This window comes from Astyanax mexicanus, chromosome 12, assembly GCF_023375975.1.
Source record: "Astyanax mexicanus isolate ESR-SI-001 chromosome 12, AstMex3_surface, whole genome shotgun sequence".
Lineage (NCBI taxonomy): Eukaryota > Metazoa > Chordata > Actinopteri > Characiformes > Acestrorhamphidae > Astyanax > Astyanax mexicanus.
The window spans coordinates 34,667,937-34,689,947 of NC_064419.1; the positions used below are offsets into that span (position 1 = coordinate 34,667,937).

Genomic DNA, 22,011 nt, shown 5'->3' on the forward strand with positions numbered 1-22,011 from the left:
AAGGTAAAAAAAAAACTCTAATCTAAACGTGGCTGAAGAAGGAGGAATAAAAAAGCGGAAGGGTAAACAGCGCGCGGCGCGTGCTCGCGCGGTCCCGGGCTTCCAGTGGCCGATTGCACTTGATTTTGCTTTGCTAAACTTATCGATACTGACGTAACGGCGTGATCGATAACGTCTGGAAACGGGAAGAAGAGAACAACAGAAGGAGCGCGCGTGCGTGTGTGTACGTCTACGTATGTGGGTATATAGCCTGTATAGCCATATGTATACATATACACACATATATAAATACTATATATACAGCTCTGGAAAAAACAAGAGACCACTTCATTTTCTGAATCAGTCTCTCTAATTTTGCTATTATAGGTATATGTTTGAGTAAAATTAACATTGTTGTTTTTATTCTATAAACTACTGACAACATTTCTCCCAAAATCCAAATAAAAATATTGTCATTTAGAGCATTTATTTGCAGAAAATGAGAAATGGCTGAAATAACAAAAAGATGTAGAACTTTTAAATCTTAAATAATGCAAAGAAAACAAGTATATTCATGAAGTTTTAAGAGTTCAGAAATCAATATTTGGTGGAATAACTCTGGTTTTTAAGCACAGATTTCATGCATCTTGGCATGTTCTCCTCAAAAAGTCTTTTTTGGATAACATTATGCCACTCCTGGTGCATAAAGATGGTATATATTAGAATATATATATATATATATATTAGAATAGGGGCCACTTTCAACGCGTAGCCTATCCCTCAGAAACGTGTGTTTTTATGTGGAAAGTTTAATTAAAGCTAACCCAGAAATCAAAAAAGGACATTAAATCAACATTCATTGTCCCGTCTCTAATGCAATTAAAACAATATTGATTCATCTGTGCACATCAATTTTATATAGATGATTCAAAGTTATGTTATGTTTATATGTATGCTTTACACTAAACTTTACTTACATTAAATATGTACATCTTATCTTTATACTATTTATATAGCCTGTATCGTGGACTTGCAGTGTAGAAAGTGTCATTTAAATAATATTCATTAATATTTATATTATTATTTGTTGGAAGCACCTTTCGCCTAAAAGCACTGTGAGTGTGGTTTCAGAGCCCCAAACATTTAAACTGTTCCAAAGCTTTAAGTCAATGCTGATTTAATGTCAGGATTTCAGCACTAACCAGAGCTTTTGAGGGAATGTTAAAACAGGTAGTTTAAGGTTGTTTTTCTATCATCAATCTTAAAAGATGTAACGCAACCAAAAAATCAGGGAAAGGTTTGATGTGGAGAAAAGATCTGTATGACTGTCTTATAGAACAATGCAGGAATGAGAGGTGATTTAAACCCATTTTTATTCAGTTTTGTCACAACTTAGATATATTGAATTAATGTAAAAAGGGTTTTTTTAAGGGTTCCCAGCTAGTACATGACGGACATTCAACATTAAACACGAGGTTGAAATAATGTCAGTTGTTAAACTTGAACATCACGGCACTGAAAACATTGCACAGAAAATGTAAATCATAGATTAATGTCATTATGTGTAGTTGCAGATTAAGATAAAAAGAAATGAATTTCCAAATAGTTTACACTCTTAAGATTTTTTTTGCAAAAACTTTTTTGGTTTTTACGGTTCTTTAATTAAACTATGTTTCTTTTGCGATTAAGCCCATGACAACATTGGTTTAAATGTTTATAAGGTTCAATGGAAAACTAAAAAATATTTTAAAAGGTTTCTAATACCAAAACAGGTTCTGTTATGCATACAAGACATGTACCATTTTTTTGTTAAAAGTATGCCTGTATAGAGTAAATGAAAGAAACTACTGCACCCTAAAAAGGTTCTTCAAGTAAAGGGTCTGTGTGGTTAAATTATATGACTCTTTCACAATATTTTTGTCATATGGTTATTTCCTATTTCCTAAACAAGTTGTTGCTGATCCAATATTCAATATCGATACCTGTCTGATCAAATATTGGATAAAAAAAGTAGAATCTGATTCGATTCATTATGTTGTCCTTTAAAGTTAAAACCCTAGAGCCCAAGTGCCTGCATGGGTTCAACCCCAACCGTTAAAACTAATCCAAAACTTTAAATGAACGCTGATTCAATGTCAGAATTTCCATCATTAATCATTAAAGATGTAACACAACCAAAAAACAGTTTACAGTTTAATGTGGAAAACAGATCTGCATGACCATGTTAAGCAGAGTGTAGACAAAATAATTTTAACAGCATAGTTTAGGAGAGGGAAAAATATGCGGATTGATATTGTTGTCAGCACATACCTATGTATGCTGTACTTGTATCTGTATTAGACATGAAGACGTGTCACCCCTAATTATAAAGCATTAAAAAAGGTGTTTTATCTAGAAAACAACCTTTTAGGCTTCCTAAAAAGTACAATTCACTGTAAAAAAAACAAAAAAACAAAAACAAGAACAGCCAATGTAATTTACTCGACAAATCTGAGGCAATAATTTGCACTCTCTTTGTTGGCCAAAGTTCAGCCAACTTGAACAGCCAACTTGAACAGCAATGAAATTTGTCTATCTAATATTTATCAATACAATACAAAATGGGTGGGAAACAGTGTCAAAGAAAAAATACATTTTCCCTGTAGCAAAGGTGGAATCCTTTGTGGCAACCATGTGTGTACTGTACATAAAACTAAAAAAAAAAACCTTTCTTAGACCTATAAAATGGAAGCCCTTTGGTCCTTGTTTGTTTCTTTATGGCATCAAAAATGAGTTCTATCACTAGAACTAATTTTCAGTACTACTTGGAATCAATTTTTCCTGTTTAAGGATAAACTAAAATATTCTTTCATAAATAATAAATTAATAAAGCTGTATAGAATAATGACAACACAAAGGTACATACGATTGCTTAATGCTAAGTGGTTGATTTCTTGGAGGGGAAAAAGGTACATTTTTTTAAATGTCTCTTAATAGCTGCGAAAGTTATTTTTCAGTACCATAGTATTAATTAATGCATTCCGTTTCATTTCAGATACTTGGAATCACTTATAAATCCACCACATAACAACAGTAGTAAAACAGTAGGATTATGTAATTTATTATCACTTTTCTCTTGTTAAATCAGTCATACACACAATACTAACCAGTATCCACATGTGAACATGTTTTCATGTTGTCTAGATGCATAAAATACTGCATACTTCTCTATTATGAAGTAGTTTTGCTAACCTGGAACATATTTAGGTTGAATTCGCTATAGAACACAGATAAAAGATTGTCAGAGTAGTTAAAAGGTAAAAAGTATTTAGCTAAATTTTTGTATGTTGTGAAATAGTGTAAAATGATGTGAATGTTTAACCGAAACCCCACCAACTTGGGTGGGATGACATAATTAGGCTTCATCTGGGTTTGATAATCCAACCTATAAGTATATATAATAAATACAACTTTCACAAAAAACTGTCAGAATGACTAACAGGTTGAAAGTAATATATGGAATTAAATAGTGGTTTATAGAAGTTTAAAAATAATACTGTCAGTATCATTTGATGCAAAAAGGAGTAAAACAACAGAAGTTGCACCTTTTGCACAGATGATGCAGTTGTGCAAATGTGCACACACACAAAGATTGTCTATTTTATGTTGAAAAAAGGTACTGCCAATTAAATAGGATCAATGCAATCACACCCTCACAGCAATGCTTCAAAAATCTGGTCTAATCTATAGAAAACCTTCCCTGGACAGTATACTTCTCTCCATTCACTGCTGTAGTTTGTATTTTGCTGCTGTTGAGAAGATTTGTCTCTGATCTCAGACATGCTGCTTCTCAGAAAGTCTGCTTATTCCATAATTTAAAAATACTAGATGTAAAAAACTCTATACACCCTTCTTAACATCACTTGCTCCCTCTTGTGGAAGACCACTTGCATCTCATTGGCCTGTTTAAAAGCCTCACTGCCAGAGTACAGCTTCTTTAAAACAAGGATTACCAACATCGTCAAACAGTTTAACACTTCACACAGTGACTGAGTGTCACCAGCATATTTTTTAAAGCAGATGCACCTCACACACTTTCCATACTTTCCATCCATAACTAATGCTAGCAGGTGCATGGAGAAGGCAGACGATTAGGCAGAAGTATTATTATTTCATTCTGTGCCGCTCTTTATGCACTGATTTGATCAAAATCGCCTCATTTTTAGATAATATTCGGCTCTCAGGGTTAAATAATATGAAAGCACATGGCTCCTGCGAGCAATTATAACAGGAATGCATCTGTCATTTTTCTTCGCCTCCCTCTTTTTGTTGTTGAAATCAAACAGGCCCTACAAGTCAAGTCTATCTTTGGCTTGGAACGCTTTGGCGCTTTACAAAGCACCTAAGGGATGTATTATAGGTGCTTATTAAAAGTTTCACTTTTATTGCCTTTTATTTATGGCTTCAGGGGGAATCGAGTGCATCAGTCTCATAAGAAGGCAATAATGGATCCTGTTTTCATATGGTTCATTGTTAAATTTGAAATTTAAATAAGTGCTGATATACAAGCCGGATGCACCAACACATATTACTTTTGTTCAAATCTAAATATGGAAATATTTAGAGGGTGCATCCAACCGCCCCCCCCCCCCCCCCATCTCACACCACCCCTTCTCCCACCACCTCATCACCTCCCCTCCACCCCATGTCATTTGCACAGAACAATGAAACAATGAGAGTTTCACGGATTTTGTGGGCAGAGGTGTCTCTCTGGGATTCTGTGATATAAAGTAGCTTGTAGGTTTGAATAAGATGAATTTGCTGCACTGTGCACACTCTTTTAAAGAAAAGGGCAGCATCAAGGGTAAATCTTCAAAACCTTTAGCAAAAGGAACTTGTGCCTTTCTGTACCATAACATGCATTTTATTTGTATTTTTTATTTGAATAATAACAGATAAAAAGAATATATATATATATATATATATATATATATATATATATATCATACCCCATATAGAGACAATTAACTGAGATTAGGACAAGGATACCACTGTTTAAACTTTGCTTAACCTGAAAACAAAATATATTTCCATAAATACACTGACACGCCACATCATGTGACAGGAACTAGTATCGTGTCCCACTTCTTTTGCCATGACCCATGTAATAATTGGAGGTCTGTTCGCACAGACAATTCTAGCCAGACACCACCGGACCACTGTGGGTGGCAATACGTATCTTCTATCACATATTCCAAGAACACACATGACACTGTGAATCGACGAATGTTAAATGGCTGAGCAAATCTGGAACCCCCATCCATGGCCACAAGCATGCTGGCCAGTGCTGAACCCTTTAGCTCACTTATACAGATAACTACTCATAACATATACAGGTACGGAGGTTCCTAATCCGTCCACTGTGGTACCACTTCATGGTCAATGTAGATACTGCTATCCCATGATCTTTGGCTTATCAGTGTACATGTTAAAACTGTCAAATATTATGTATTAAAAAAATCCCAGATAGCATGCAGAATTGGCACAAGCTCAGTCAATGGAAAATTGGGCAGAATGATGTTTATATGATGCTTACTGGTCTTGACAAAAGTGCTGTGAGCAGATTCCCGTATTATACTCGACAACCAAGGTGTTGGAACACGCAAATCTTGTGCTAAATGTGAGCTGAGAATTTTAACAAAAATCAGGCTTATATTTAAATTGGAGTCAGGCTTGACACTTTTAAACATTTGTAGTAAAATAGGAATCTTTACCTAAAGTGGATCACCCTCCATTCAGTTCTGTGGAAAAGTGTACTTTTGCTTCTAAAGACACATCATGTTCTAAAGGCCCATTTCTGCTCAATGTTAAGTACAGATACAGATCCAGATGGAGGAGGCTATGGTACGTACTCTTCATTCATTTAGTCTGTATTTGTGCACATTCTCTGAAAGCTTTGAAAGTCTGCATTTGTACCAATGCTGTGAGTATTTTATCCTGAAAACAGGATCATGTTTGACCGTGTCTGGACAAACCGTTCCAGGAATATTTAAAAAAGCAGCTGAACTCTGATATAGGCTATTGATTGTCTCTCGGGTCCAAAAGGCATCAAAACAGGTGCCTGATCCAAGTGCCTGGAGGTGAACACATCGCAATGTAAAAAATACTGATAACGGTCCATTCTCTCCCACCATACACAAGCTTTTATGTAGGTTATGTTATTATTTCGAATGTGCGGGCAGCAGCTTGTTCTGGGGGATGTTGTAATGTACGCTTTCTCTCCATCACATTATCACAATGAAGCACCTCTCCAGCTGCTCCAGCAGATTTTGACCTTTCTGATATAGAAAAGATTTCTGTAGTTCCTGTAAAGCTCTCTTTTTCACATCCTTACATTCCATCCCAAATGCCCTTCACAAATTCATTTTTCTTCGTATGTATAGCCTCAGACAAGGTCTACAGGAATCTAGTTCTCATCTGACAAGTACTTCACAATTTTCAAAGTAATTTCTGTTTCTTTTCACGTTTAAGGGTCAATGTCACAACTCATTGAAAACGCAGATTTTATACACATTTTTTCCATATAGTGTTGAAAAGGTGTTTTCAACCATTGAAGAACCAACCATTTAACCAGGTAAAGGACCACTTGAGCATTCAAATGGTTCTTTGAATAGTCATGGTTCTGTATAGAACTGCTTCTTTTACTACAGATGCCTGTAAGAACCGTTTTATTGTGGTTCATCTCTGCATCTCTGCAAAGTCTGTTATGAGTGAAGCAACGTAACATAACACAATTTGGTATGGATACAAAATGTCAAAATAGGGACATTTTGTACTGAAAACACACTGGCACACAGTCTTAGAAAAAATAGAAAAAGCCATTATTAACACATGGCAAAATGTATAAAAATGTGACAATGTGATGCAGCCTACTACCAAAAATGGCATATCAATATATAGTAATGTATATAATGTGTTTTTTTTTTTGTAGAAACTGGTTAAAGAATTGAACTAACAAACTACAGCCCTGTTATTAAAATACAGCTCTGGAAAAAAGAGACCACTTAAAATTATGATTTCTTTGGTTTTACCAAATTGACAACCTCTGGAATATAATCAAGAGCAAGATGGATGATCACATGCCATCAAACCAAACTGAACTGCTTGAATATTTGCATCAGGAGTGGCATAAAGTTATCCAAAAGCAGTGTGTAAGACTGGTGGAGGAAAACATGCCAAGATGCATGCTGATTTCTGAACTCTTAACTTTAACTTGTGAATGTGAACTTGTTTTCCTTGCATTATTTGAGGTCTGAAAGCTCTGTATCTTTTTGTTATTATAGCCATTTCTCATTTTCTGCAAAACATGCTCTAAATGACAATATTTTTTTCTTTGGAATTTGGGAAAAATATTGTCTGTAGTTTATAGAATAAAAGGACAATGTTCATTTTACTCAAACATATACCTATAAATAGCAAAATCAGTAAAACTGTAAGTAAAAATTAAGTGATCTCTTATTTTTTCCATAGCTGTATACTATATTGAGCACTGTGTATCTAGAACCTTGTAATTGACTTTACAAGGCACATTTATAGTTACAGATGTCAAAAGCATATACTTTTTTGTCAGATCTTGTCAGACTTTTCACAGTAGTATAATTATTAGTGATTAATTTATCACTAATAATAGACAAATAGTGCCATATACAAATACACAAAAACAACATTAAAACTGCATAGCTTACTGACATAAGTGACACTATGATTAACACATAATTAACAAGTAAAAGGAGCTACTCACTTAAGACTGAAAAGTGCATCACTCAATCACAGACAGATTTGGCACTTTTAAACCTGAGAACAGGTGGATGGGAATATTAATCTACGTAAATGTTGTAAGAAAAGGTTATTTTTAAACTGGGTCAGGCAGAAGAAAGAAGTATGAATCCAGCACTGAGGACTCCCAGAGCAGTGGGATACCATCCTGGCTTGCTTGCTTTGTTCTCATAGAAGGCACTGCCAGGAATCCAGAGGTAGAAGATCTGAGTTGCCTTGTAGGTATGCAATTCTGAATCATGGTTTGTGGGCAGCAAGCAGCAGTGTGTGGAATGCAAGAGCTACAGCTTTGTATGTGTTACTGGCAGAGGTGGAAAAAGTACTGAAAAATTGTAATTAAGAAAAAGTACCTTTACTTTGCAAAATATTTTACTCACATAAAAGTAAAAGTACCCATCTAAAAATCTACTTGAGTAAAAGTAAAAAAGTACTCAATTAAAAATTTACTTAGAGTAAAAGATACATAGTTACTTTTATTTATTTGATGTAAAAAAAGTACAAATCATAAATTAAATCGTTTTTAATGAATTATTGTTCCAAATAATAATTTGGACATTTCAGGCAGTATTTGTTCAGACCACCCCATAAAACATTTTCAAGAACAAGTGGCATAGGTTTCTAAGATCAATTTTTTTTTCTTTACTGTTAAAAAGTTAAAAAGTTATGGTCATATAGGTGACTATAAACCTATATCCAAGCAGACTGTTTAAAGTTCCCAATAAAAACTTAAGGAATTATCATAAAAAAAAATTTATCATACAAAAAACTGTTGGTCAGAGCATGCACAGTGCCGTAAAGAAGCACATATCGATGGGTAGCATAACTCGACAGAACACCCTTGCACTCTCGCTAACCGTAATAAACACTGCTGGAAAAAGTTTAGCTGCGCTGCCATGGAGAACAAACTCAATTTTTTTTTTTTTTTATTCAGACAATTCGTTTTTTCCCCCCAGCATTTAATTTGTTACTCACTAACGGGGAGTTTTCCAATGTAGCGAAGTAAATTACTTGTGTCAAAATGTACTTGAGTAAAAGTAAAATGACCTATTTTAAAAACTACTTTAAAAATGACAAATTACTAATAAAATCTACTTAATTATAGTAATGTGAGTAAATGTAATTTGTTACTTTCCACCTCTGGTTACTGGGACCCATTGGTGGAGGAATCCCAGTTGAGCAGTTTTATGACTGTTTTGAATGGTCTGGGATATGTTTTATGTAGTTTAAGAAGGGCACTGATTGGTCACAGGCTTTATTATCACGTCTCATTACTGAAGTTACATTCCGTGTCATTTCTGCCAGGGTTGATTGTTTGTATGGACAATACTACCTTATAGTCTTACTTTTTTTTTTGTTCTCTTTTTTCTTTTTATTTGTCTCTTATTTCTTTTTATTTGTCTCTTAATTCTTTTATTTGTCTCTGTCTCAGCCCCTCCCCGTCTGGGGCTTGATATGGACTGCTCAACTGCTAAAAGTCTTGGTCTTGACTCGGCTGTATCAGTATTGACTACAACACAAGCTGTTAGTATATGATCTATTAGCATGTACTACTAATCAGATGCTTAAATAAAATTGACACTGTGATAATAGATGTACTGGGGAAATATACTATACTGCCAAAAGTATCCACTCGCCTGCATTGCGTTTGGTGATGTGAGGCTTGGATGGAGCTGCTTGGGCATGGAAACCCATTTTATGAAGCTCTCTATGCTCTACTGTTCTTCTTGAGCTAATCTGATGACCACATGAAATTTTGAGGTCTGTAGTGATGTAGTGACTCTCTAGAAAGTTGGTTCCTCTCTGCACTATGCACCTTAACATCCACTGACCCCACTCTGTTATTTTTTACGTTGCCAGGTAGAGTTGCTTTTGTTCTCAGTTGCTTTGACTGTGTTATAATAGCACTGACAGTTGGCTGTGGAATATTTAATAGTGAGGAAGTTTCATGATTGGACTTGTTTTACAGGTATTGCATCCTATTGTGGTACCAGGCTGTAAACATTGTGAGAGCGACCAAATTCTTTCACTAATGTTTGTAGAAGTAGTCTGAATGCATAGGAGCTTGGTTTAATACACCTGTGGTCATAGAACCTTTGGCAATATAACTGTATCATGATCATATATCATCTTTTCACATGGTACACTACATTTACTACAACTTTAAAGCTCTACTTTCTGACTTTCTAATTGTAATTCTGAGATTAATCAATCTTTTTACACTGTATGCATCTTTATTGAGACCCTGCTGACTGTTAGTTTACCTGATATACTGATATACACACATTTCTGTATTCATCCAACTGGAGCCGACACACACACGCACACACCACACACACACACACCAACAATAGAACAGAAAAAAACTGCTCAGTCCAAACAGTTGATCATCTAAACTAAACTAACAGATATCTAAGCTTCAATACGCATCTGCTTTGCTATGTGTTTAAGCCCCACTGTCTGATACGCTAAACCCTCTTCAGTCAGGGTTCCTACAATAGACGAGGGGTTAGGGCTCACTGCAGGCTACCTGGATATGAACCATGAAATATTTATAGAAAAGGGGTCGTACAAAATAGGGAGTGCACCTATAAAAAATCACCACTGTCCTCTTTCTGTAACACTTCAAGTGCTGCTTTTTAGCGTGGGATCCTTCATTCACAGCTATGGTGAGTTTATTTCATCTTTTTCAAGGGCTTATCCCCATCATTCAATCCATAGATCCTCCAGTCCATAGAAGAGAGACTTTCAATCTATAGTTCCATATTTCTGTTCGTATTATACTGAATAGGCTTTTACATTCTTCATGTGAGGGTAGTAGAGCGTATAGAGTATAGACTTAACAAAAGGGTTCCACATACAGTGTTTGTTAATAACCTTAGAGTGTGGGTTTTGAAAAAAATATGTGCAGCAGGTTTTTCATCCTAAAAAGATACATTTCAAATTTAAAAGAAGTCTTTGACTTCATCATGAATGTGTATATAGCATCTGCCTTTACTGAAGTGTTAAAGCAGCATTTAAAGGCTCATGCCAAATGTAACATATGGATATGGATATGAATGTAGCCTTCTCTTCGTATCCTGTGTTCATTTCGTCTGTATTGGCACATTACAGATTCTCTGCAAGGTTACAGGTACATATAAAACAGAGCAATATCACTGTAAATTCTATGGGCAGTGTAGCCAATGGTGGAATCACCCTGGTTTTAATCACAGCTTTCATGCATCTTGGCATGTTCTCCTTACACACTGCTTTTGGATAACGTTATGTCACTCCTGGTGCAAAAATCTAAGCAGTTCAATTTGGTTTGATGGCTTGTGATCCATCTTTCTGTTAATTATATACCAGAAGTTTTCAATTTGGCAAAATCAAAGAAACATATAATTTTTAAGTGGTTTCTTTTTTTTCAGGGCTGTATTTTGAATATTTGAGTATATTGATCTTTGATCATTTAATCAGTATTAGCTACATACTTCATCCTAAAAAAATAGTTTGTATTAGTAATTACACATTAGTAAGTACAATTACACTGGCACACATCCAAGCTGTCTTAGCATTTCTAAAAAGTATTTGCCCCCTAAACCCTCTTACTTTTTCACGCCACTGTACATAGTCATGAGACAATATTTCCAAATTGTCAGTTAGGTGTCAGTACAGGAGAAGTGAAGTAAATTCAAGCCATCTCTAAAATTCAGAATGATTCACATAAATTGTTGTGTGATGTTTTTCGGGAAACGTGACTGGCAGGTGTTCTTATATTTTCTCATTACAAGCGCTAAACTTGTACATCGCGATTCTTCAACCTCCGCTTCCACAGCACAGAGCAGCTGCTAGGATGTAATCCACACAACACCAGCAAGCAGCTGTCTGGCTGCTACGGATCTAGCAGTGTGATGTCACGCAGCAGAAGCGCATTCTCCGCTGTTTTCCTGGTTCTGTGGCAGCAATGTAAATAGTTGCGAATAATCCCTGTCTTCATGGGATTACCACTCAAACATTGCTCAAAGCTGGGTCTGTCAACAGCCAGCGCCAGAGTCTAATCCCACATCTGATCCACAGGCTGAGCCTGAGAGGGGACCACTCCCTCACTGTGCTAATTATAAACCCTATGCAAACATTTCCACTACACTCTCTGAACCTGAAACCAAGCCAAAAGCCAAAAACGACGCCTGGCATCGAGGCTGAAGTGATTAATGCGGCTAATTCATGCTTCTTTTGGATCTAGGCTCCTAAGAAGGCAAAGAAGAGAGCAGAAGGAGCCAACTCCAATGTCTTCTCCATGTTCGAACAAGCACAGATCCAGGAGTTCAAAGAGGTACAGTCCATATCGGGTGCTATTTAAAAGTTACTGTTTGTTTCCACATCTACATTCATCATCATCAAACAAATAAATAAGAAATAGTTGCACCCAAAAGAAATCAACTGACAATAATAAAACATGGTAGGTAGTTGTGCTAGACTGTCATGGAGTGATTCAGAATGTTACTTTTTTTGTCTTGGTGGACACGACCCAAAAATCTGTAAGTAAATGCACCTTTGTCAGTGCCAAGATCAATGGATTGCTGTCTCAGGTAATGTGTCTGGAATTCCTGGTATCATAGTGACACCAGATCACAATGCTCATCCTCCACATACTGCTGCTATCTCAAGAAATTGCCTTGGCGACACAGGTGCCATAGCCAGCTCCATTGCCAGACCTATCCTGATTAAAAACATGTGGGATGTAGATAGATAGATCTGGTGACCAAGACCAAGTCTTTGTAATGTATCAAGAGCAACGGTGTCCAGGGTAATGTCAGCATACCACCAAGAAGGGGGAACCACATCCAACAGGATTAACTGTGGACGCAAGAGGAAGCTGTCTGAAAGGGATGTTCGGGTGCTAACCCGGATTGTATCCAAAAAAACATAAAACAACGGCTGCCCAAATCACAGCAGAATTCAATGTGCACCTCAACTCTCCTGTTTCCACCAGAACTGTCTGTCGGGACAATAAATTATTGTGGTCTAAAACCAGGTGTTTCAGTTTCATTGTCCGACCCCTGTAGATAGATCATTTATTGATCCCGAACGAAATTTGGGCATCCAGCAGCAACAACACAAAACAATATTAAATATACTAAACATAAATTAAACACAGAAGAATAGAAAATATATAAGAGTATAAAAATCTGTAAACGAAGCAGTGCAGTAGATGCTTCTTAGTTGTTAATGGCCAATAAATAATTAACAGAGCAAAGTGCAAGGTGCAAAGACATTGGTTATAAAAGTGACTGTTGTGCCATAGAAGTATTAATATGTATATGCAACAAAAACAGTTCTGTAAAGTGAATATGTGAATATGTATATATACTGGATGTACTATCAACACCCCGCCTCTACTGCAAAATCTGCACTCAGAGCTGCTTGAGAATATTGAAGCTTCATGGGATTGGGTATTGCAGAATACCATTAGGAACCTCTACAACTCAATGCCAGGATGCCTGGGATGATGCGTAACTCATGTGTTAAACACTACTATTTGTTTAGATCCACAAATCTGACCAAGAGTACCCATAGAGCTGCAATTTGGCGCTTCCTTCTGGGTGCAACTATTTTTTGACGATGAGACTATTTGGACCAGGTCTATCAGCACTAAAATACAGTGTGAGCTCTGCGAACGGTGCCTCAGTGCTGCCGTTTAGCATCACTGGTGAATAATTCAAAGTCTGTCAGGTGCCATTAGAGCAGTGAGGTGATTTACACTCCCAACACACATTCACACACAATTTTATACACACACACCCATACTGTCAGCCGTCTGAAAGTTGGGTGGAAAATAGAGGAGGACAGACATTCTTCCAAGTATCAAGGCGACCGTGGAAAGAGCACGACAAACAGGATAAATGTGAAGCTAATCCGAGATGGCAGTGATGGACATGCACACACACACACACACACACTTCCCCTCTTTCTACTCTACCTCACACTCCTACACACCAACACACCTAACCGCAAAGGCACAAACAGCTAACAGGGAGGCTGAGTGAGCGCAGAATAAAAAACAGAGATAGAGAAAAAGGAGGAAAAGCATCAGAGGGAAATGTTGGCAGAGTTTGTAAGGAAAGCTATGAGCACAGCTTTGCACTTCAATTCCTCCACTGCAACAGCCATCAGTGCTCTATTTCTCCCTCTCTTTATCTCTCTCTCTCGCTCTGTCTTTATTTCTCTCTCTTTCTCTCTCTCACTGTCCCTTTCTCTCAACTGCCACAGGCCTTCACCATTATGGACCAGAACAGAGACGGATTCATCGACAAGAATGACCTGAGAGACACGTTTGCAGCGCTGGGTGAGCAAACTAAACCGCCACTAATCAGTGCACATCAGTGCATCAGTGCACAGTGAGTCCCACAGTGCTTGGTAAGGATGGGATGATCAAAATACAGCACTGAATTTAAAAACATTCAGAGTTTTTCATTCAGAATAGTGTTTCAAAACATAGAAATGAATGAAATGTACAACCCCAATGGTATTGGTAAAAGTTCGTACACTTTCTTTGTTTTTATTACATTGGAGACAGTATTAACCCAAGATATTTAATTTTTTGTTTGGTAAACTTCCTTTAATTTGGTAATATACATCCAATCCTGCATTTCAACAATGCTGCACCTTCAAAAACTGTTATGATAATAGCATTTACCACTTTGTAAAGCTGCCATTATATTTAACAACACCTAAAATACATTTTGCCACCAAGGATACCAAGCACTGAAGTGTTTCAGGTGTTATTTTTGTACCATTCTTCCAAATCTTGCAAAATCCTCTTAATATATGCAAAAATACAGAGCCATCATTATCACATTTTCATTCCAAAGTGTTTCACACATTCTCTAAGGTCAGGACTGCAGACAGGCCAGTTCAGTACCCATACCCTTCTTTCTTTTGCCGCCATGCCTTTGGAAATGCATGCAGCATGTGGTTTTGCATTGTCTTGTTAAAAATGCATAAACATTCATGTAGTCTGCCATCAGCTACCAGAGCCCTAAGAGAGCACACAATTTGCCTTGCTCTTTCTGGGTGGGTAGATGGCGCTCTCTCCCCACATCGCTCCAAAGTCACTCCAAGTCACTGTGCTTTTCTCAGAGCCTGCTGTGATGCTACTTGGTAATGCTGCATCAGCAACAGTTCAAAAAGAGGCGGAGGCTGACTTCCACCTGGTGTGTTGGAGCATCACTAGTGATAGAGGGAGTCCTGGTGAGTGGGTTGGGTAACTGGCCATGAAAATTGTGGAGAAAATGGGAAAAGAAAATGCTTGAACCTCCCTACAAAAGATCTTGTACTGAAAGTACTGAACAATGTAGAATCAAAATATTTAAACTTTAAATTTAAACTTTAAAATTAATGCAATGTAAATCCCCTTTAATACAACAAAATGGAGACAAAACAGTGATATTGAATGTATTAGTACCCCTCATGAACCTTTAGCATGAGGATATGACCTGTATGTATCAATGGCTCTGACCTCTGGACAATCTGCTGGTTCTGCAGGGCGGCTGAACGTGAAGCAGGATGAGATTGATGAGATGCTGAAGGAAGCTCCAGGACCCATTAACTTCACAGTCTTCCTCACCATGTTCGGGGAAAAGCTCAAAGGTACTTTGGAAAGAAACCACGATTAAAAACACAAAACAATCAAAATCTAATAAATAAAATTGTACCTATGGTGTGAATATTAAATCATATTAGCACATGACTTACAGTTTAATGGTGATCCGTAAACAGGTGCAGATCCAGAAGAGACCATCCTAAACTCCTTCAAGGTTTTTGACCCTGAAGGCAAAGGATATTTGAGAAAGGATTTGTAAGTAACCTTACTGGTTTGGATGCAAAACTAATGCTGCATTCACATCAAAGTTTTTTTTTTCTAAATTGTAAATTAATATTGAAGTCATCCAGGAACTCATAAGGAACCATGTAGTTAACTTAAAAGTTTTAAACCAACCAAAATACTCTGGGAGGCATTTTGGTGGCTCTTATCTGGGGAGCAGTTAACTTGCGGTTTCTGAGGCTGGTTCACTTTAGTTGGTTTAACAGTGTTGTAGAAAAGAAAATGAAAGGTGGGTTAACCCCCACCTCTCGTCCGGGGTACAACTCCCCTACGTGTTCGTTTGATAGAGAGTCGTAGACAGGTGGAGTGAAGTTGAAAGCAAACCAAGTATTTATTACTGAATTCAGGAGAACCAATACATACAAGACAGTTAACAGCCGTCCCAGTAGAAGTTCTGACCCCCCTCTGATCCGACTCCATGTTTATACCCCAAATGACGTGAAGCCTGCTGATGAGGCGTTGCTAAAATCAACCCCCCCCCCCCCCCATGTGCGCGCGTCCTCCCGCTTTGGTAGGTGAAGAACTTTGCACGCACAGAGAGAAAGGCCGCACTGTTCGTCCCGAAGCCTCCTTTGTATCAATTTAGTTCATCCAGAGTGCACTAGCTGATGATTGATGGCCGTTAGTCAGAGACATGCAGTGAACGAAATGCTTCAAGCATGAGCTACACAAGTCTCACAATAGATCTCATGTGTTATATGTTTATGTGTTAGTGCCACGTGGTTAGACCGCCATACAATAGACCCTATGTGTTAGTAAACGCCTTATGTATCGTGTGGGTTAATTTGTCATAATAAAGTCTGTGTTAGTCACATGCCTGATCAAACAATGTTTTACTATATATGTAAAGGATATATTGTGATTATTGGTTAATCTTCTATATAAATGCGTGTAAAATACACTGTGAGTAAAAATGATCAAATGTAAGGTGAGTATTGGTTAATGCATATAAAATACAAGGTTTCACACAATGATTATGTAATTATAGATACTAAGATAAGTAATCATAACTGAAAGATATTTGTCAATACACCCAAAGTGTAATAAACAGTTACTCTTCAACAGCTAATGCTTGCAATGATGTACAGCTCTGGAAAAAAATAAGACCACTTCATTTTCTAAATCAGTTTCTCTGATTTTGCTATTTATAGGTATATGTTTGAGTAAAACGAACATCGTTGTTTTTATTCTATAAACTACAAACAACATTTCTCCCAAATTCCAAATAAAAATATTATCATTTAGAGCATTTATTTGCAGAAAATTAGAAAAAAGGCCGAAATAACAAAAAAGATGCAGAGCTTTTAGACCTCAAATAATTAAAAACAAAAAAGACAAGTTCATATTCAGAAAGTTTTAAGAGTTCAGAAATCAATATTTGGTGGAATAACCCTGGTTTTTAATCACAGTTTTCATGCATCTTGGCATGTTGTCCTCCACCAGTCTTACACACTGCTTTTGGATAACTTTATGCCACTCCGGGTGCTAACATTTAAGCAGTTTTGCTTGGTTTGATGGCTTGTGATCATCCATCTTCCTCTTGATTATACTCCAGAGGTTTTCAATTTGGTAAAATCAAGAAAACCCTTCATTTTTAAGGGCGCTCTTATTTTTTTCCAGAGCTGTATCTTGCTTTTGTTTTTACCAGTTTATGTATGTCACCTCAGTTTATGTATGAATGTGATGATAAAGCTATACTTTAATCACACTTTTAATATGTTTTTAGTGTTCAGTTGGACAGCTCACAAATATACTTAAACTTATACTTTTTTTTTTTTTTACAATTGTCAAACAGTTATTATTACAATTGTAGCTGTTATTACTGCATGGTTGCAGGATGTAGTGATATATGTTCATCTATTCTAACAGGCTTTAGGACACTTTTCTAAAGTGAAATGATCACAGTAGTAATAATAGTGCATATTCTGTCTGTATGACTGCATGCATGGAATCGTGACCCCAGTACCGTAACTGTTTGGTACAAATACACGAACCACTACAACCCTATATATCCTGGTAGGTGATATTTGTGGCCTGATGACATTGTTTCTTTCTATAGCGTGACCGAGATGCTGACAACACAGGCGGACAGATTCTCTCCAGAGGAGGTGTGGCAGCTCATTAAACTTTCATCCTTATCAAGATTACTGTTTCTAAAAGCAGCACAATGTCATCTTGGCTGTGACACAGCGTGTTATAATCACATGGTAAAAGTTTTGTTGTACTGACATCCTTTCAGACTAACAGCACTCTGTTCTTCTCTCCGTCTGTTCAGATGGAGCAGATGTTCACGGCTTTCCCTCCAGATGTGTCTGGTAATCTTGACTACAAGAACCTGGTGTACATCATCACACACGGAGAAGAGAAGGACCAGGAGTAAAGAGAAAAATCCTGATTACTTCTTTGGTTTCAGATCTGTTCTTCTTGTAAAGTGCCTTATTTATAGTTTGTGTATTCTGCTTTCATAACTGTAATGAGAAGAGAAGGTGCTCGGCACAGACCTACTGTTTACTGAGAAGCATATTAAAAGGAGAGAGATACACAGAGTGAATTAAATTATGAATTAAACATGATGCTCACATTCTGGGCTTACCTGTTTTCTTTTACTGGCTTTGCTTTATTTTATAAAAGTTGCAGAGAATAAAAAAGTTTGAAACGACACATTATTAATAATATGTGATCAAGCTGTTCACATTGAAGAACCTCTACTGCCACCTACTGTCTTCTAATGAGAGATTCACTGTCGCGCTGAGATGTAGCTCAGCTTGGGCAGAATAGGTTCGTTCATTGAATTCCTTCTTTTTCTGGGTCTTTTGTTAGTCTGAATTGCCCTTTCATAGATTTAATTAATACGCTCTGTTATCTAGGGGTGGGCAAAGAGAAATAAATATAACGTCTCAATACTTTCAGGACATTTTTATGATCCACATCAGTTTTTTTTCTATAACACTTTACTGCAGGCTGCATTCATTAGGGTATTCCTAGTGTTGCCACAGCAATCTATGGTCAAGAGGGCCCCTAACTGCAGAACCGCCCTCACTCTGAGTCTGAGTGGGCAGAACTGCCCTCCCTCTCCCCAGTCACTCAGTACAATCCTGCAGTAGCCAGTCCTTCAGATAGCAGTCATTGTTCTTCTCCCAATGCATTCAGCTGTCTAGTGGTGTTGTATGTTTAAAACAGCGTCAATACTGGGAAAAGTGAAGAGAAACCTGAAAAAAAAAAAAACCCATAAAAAGACTTAATCCTTCAGTACACTGTCTGACAGGGTTAAGAGAGTAACTTTAACAATTCTGATACAGGTTACTGATTACCTGTTAAAGTGTCATTGCAATGCAGTCTGAAGTACTGTTACTTTTGGATTAAGGATAGCATTAAAAAAAAATTAAATATTTTTACATGAAAGCACACAAATCTTCTTCAAAAACAAATCATATTTTTTCTTTTTCTTATATTATTATGACTTCAGATTACACAGAAATTACATTTTCCCCAGAATAATCACTTTTTATTTTTATTTATTTTATTTATTATTTTAAAAGGTCATGCATGTGTTTATACTGTCAGGGCAAGCCGCATGACAGGGTGGACAATTCTTTTTAATGGATGTTGGAATTTTATGAAAAAGTGGCTGATCTAGAGCAGACACGTTCTGTTTCAAACATTCTTTTTTTTTCTAACATAATTGTAATAATTTCAAATATTTTACCACAACAGAGTGGGATTAAGATTAAGCTTTACCTTTACCTGATTATGTAGACAATATGATAAGTATTAAGCAAAATTAATCATACGAATTGCTGAACATTCAGCAAATGTCATTGATTTTAAAGGTTACGTTTATAGGGGTGGGTTATCCCAAGATGACAGGGTGAACAGGGAATTCTTGGACATATTTAAATAGCTTGATCTTTCATGAAAATAGCTAAATGAATAATTGAAACATCTAATTTATATAAAAATGGGAAGAGTATATATTAAATTGTGTCATTTAATCACTTACACTTAACCAGGCAGTACTGTGGACATGGCAAAAAATAAAATCAAAGAACAATGTATAAAATGTACTATTAAACGTAAACTTAAATTTACTATAAAAAGATTATTTTATATTTTTAATGATGTGTTTATTTAAAGTACATCTTGAAAAATTGTGTAAATAAATTAATAATTAATAACAAAAGACTCTAGTGAAGTATAACCATAATCCACATATTATATCAATAATAATAATCTAACCAGTACAGTGCCATCGAATTATTAGAGAACAATTAAGCGAAAAATTAGTTATTAATTCACTGATAGGATAATCTGTTATTTTGTTCTTTATAATAAATGTCCCAGGGAAGATAATATAAATGAAAAGATGTTTACAAAAAAATTACAATGTTTACAATGACTGTACTGACTAAAATAATAAGGAATGTCCGGTTCTTTCAGGACAGTTTTTTTTTTTACCTTACTATCAATCAAAATATGGTCAAGTATCTAAATTCTCTTAATATTTGCATCTCATTTTAAGCAGTTCTTTTTATTACAGAGCAACATTGTTTAAATAATGTTTCAGGTTTTAATGTAAAAATGTCAAAAATACATATTTGCCAGTCTAGAATCTCCTTTTAAAAAAAACGTTTTCACCTTTATACATTTTTAGGCAAATAAAGGTGCAAGTATAAAAATGGTAAGAGATATACAGTATTCACAGCATCTGTTACTGACAGATTTTGATTACAGGGAGCTTTTTAGTTTATCAGTTTTTTTATTAATTCATTTGCTCCTCAGCTAAAATTCAATTACACTGTACAGTTTAAAATTATTTGTTGTGAATGTGATTAAATTAGATTATTTATTCACAGAGCATGTCATTTACTAAATCATTTTAAATCACATGACTACTTGTATCACTATTAAAGTGACATTAAAATGTGACAAAAAAAAAATTAACAAATACGAACGATTAAATTGAATGAGCAAAATTAACAAAAAATAAAACAGATTTTATTCTGTTACCACTCAGTCCTGCTTTCTAAGGTGAAACTACATTAAAAGTGATAAAGGCCGTCTGTATGACAACCTTTTTTAAATTTCTTTTATAAATGTTTTCTGGTTAATTTCTTCTGAAATCAATGGTATTAAATTGCATAATGGTTATAATGGTCATTAGCAGTAATTTTAAACAAGTATTAGTCCATGTAATCCCATCACTCACAATAGTGACCATTTAAATATTTATTTTTAGTCATAAGACTTTTAAATATTACTAAATGATGAATCAGTGCCATATTTCCAACAAATATTGACCAAATAAATGGAGTTAATGTGTGTGTAGTGTGTGTGTAGTGTCACATGTTAGACACATGACCATGCTTTTTAAACCCTGGTTACACCAAACATTCAAATATTTAGACAAATTCTTGTGCTTTTATAATAAGGTAGGTGTTTTAGATATATACATCTATTTAATAATTAATGTAATTTGTAATAGTGTATGTCATCACTGTCACATAAAAAGTTGCTCAATCAAAGAAATTATGAGTGTGGTACATTTAATGAGATTCTTTGTCCCAAAATATGGCTAACTATTCTGGGATACGTAAACAATATAATGACTGCATAAAAGGCAAACGCTAAATTGGTATTCCATAAAGTACCCCCACATTTACCGTTGTGCCTGACCATAAAACTCACTTTTTCACCTATTTTTTTCAAGACTTTTTTTTTTAAAACAGTAATTGATGATTTTAAAAGGTTGCTAATGACATGTGATTTGGATATTTTTTGTCTGGACAACACTTAAAGCACACACTTTAGGATTAAATATACATCTTCTACTTATTATTATTATTATTATTATTATTATTATTATTATTATTATTATTATTATTATTATTATGTTGTCCTTGTTCTGGCTGTTTACACTGAGAAATATTCAGATATAAACTTTAATACATGCTAACTATTGGTTTGTCTAGAAATCTAGTGAAGGTGTAAGTTACTGATTTGTATTTAAGAGTTTTAGGGATGTATATATATATATTTTTTGTCAACCTTAATTCATTTCTTGTTGGTGGTAAATTGTGCTGTGCTCCTGCGGCCACCAGATGCCGCCACATACACAATTATTTCTGCTGTTCTGTTTTCAGCGTTACACATACTAGATACGATTGTGCCATATGATTAATATTAATTATAAAAGTTTAAATATTGTAATATAATAGTTATCAAAATTATATTGATTTGATCTTTGATTTGTTAATATTCTGTTCCATATCCCACTTTTATATTTCTGTTTACAATACCTAAACCTGCATAATAAAGTGCACTGAAATCATCATTTAGAGATGTCCCATTGTTTT

General features: G+C 35.7%; 1 protein-coding gene across 3 annotated transcripts; it reads left to right on the forward strand.

The window, feature by feature from the left end:
• Positions 1-141: 141 nt before the first annotated feature.
• On the forward strand, positions 142-18,239 carry myl2b (myosin, light chain 2b, regulatory, cardiac, slow). 3 transcript variants are annotated; one of them, XM_049485652.1, is made up of 8 exons: positions 142-237; positions 12,017-12,106; positions 14,044-14,119; positions 14,914-15,024; positions 15,319-15,423; positions 15,553-15,631; positions 17,718-17,766; positions 17,934-18,239. In XM_049485652.1, exons 2-8 carry the CDS (start codon positions 12,071-12,073, stop codon positions 18,036-18,038), a joined length of 561 nt encoding a protein of 186 aa, XP_049341609.1. In that variant the 5' UTR covers positions 142-237; positions 12,017-12,070; the 3' UTR covers positions 18,039-18,239. The 3 variants fall into 3 exon arrangements, with proteins under 3 accessions (XP_049341609.1, XP_049341608.1, XP_007247247.1); XM_049485651.1 differs by lacking the exon at positions 142-237 and adding an exon at positions 10,305-10,460; XM_007247185.4 differs by lacking the exons at positions 142-237; positions 14,914-15,024 and adding an exon at positions 10,313-10,460.
• Positions 18,240-22,011: the final 3,772 nt, after the last annotated feature.

Excerpts from the sequence above, each read along its gene's own strand:
- myl2b (XM_049485651.1), top strand. Across the intron at positions 15,025-15,318 it reads TAGTGATAGAGGGAGTCCTG|GGCGGCTGAACGTGAAGCAG; the intron begins GTGAGTGGGTTG and ends CTGGTTCTGCAG. Across the intron at positions 15,632-17,717 it reads GGATATTTGAGAAAGGATTT|CGTGACCGAGATGCTGACAA; the intron begins GTAAGTAACCTT and ends TTCTTTCTATAG.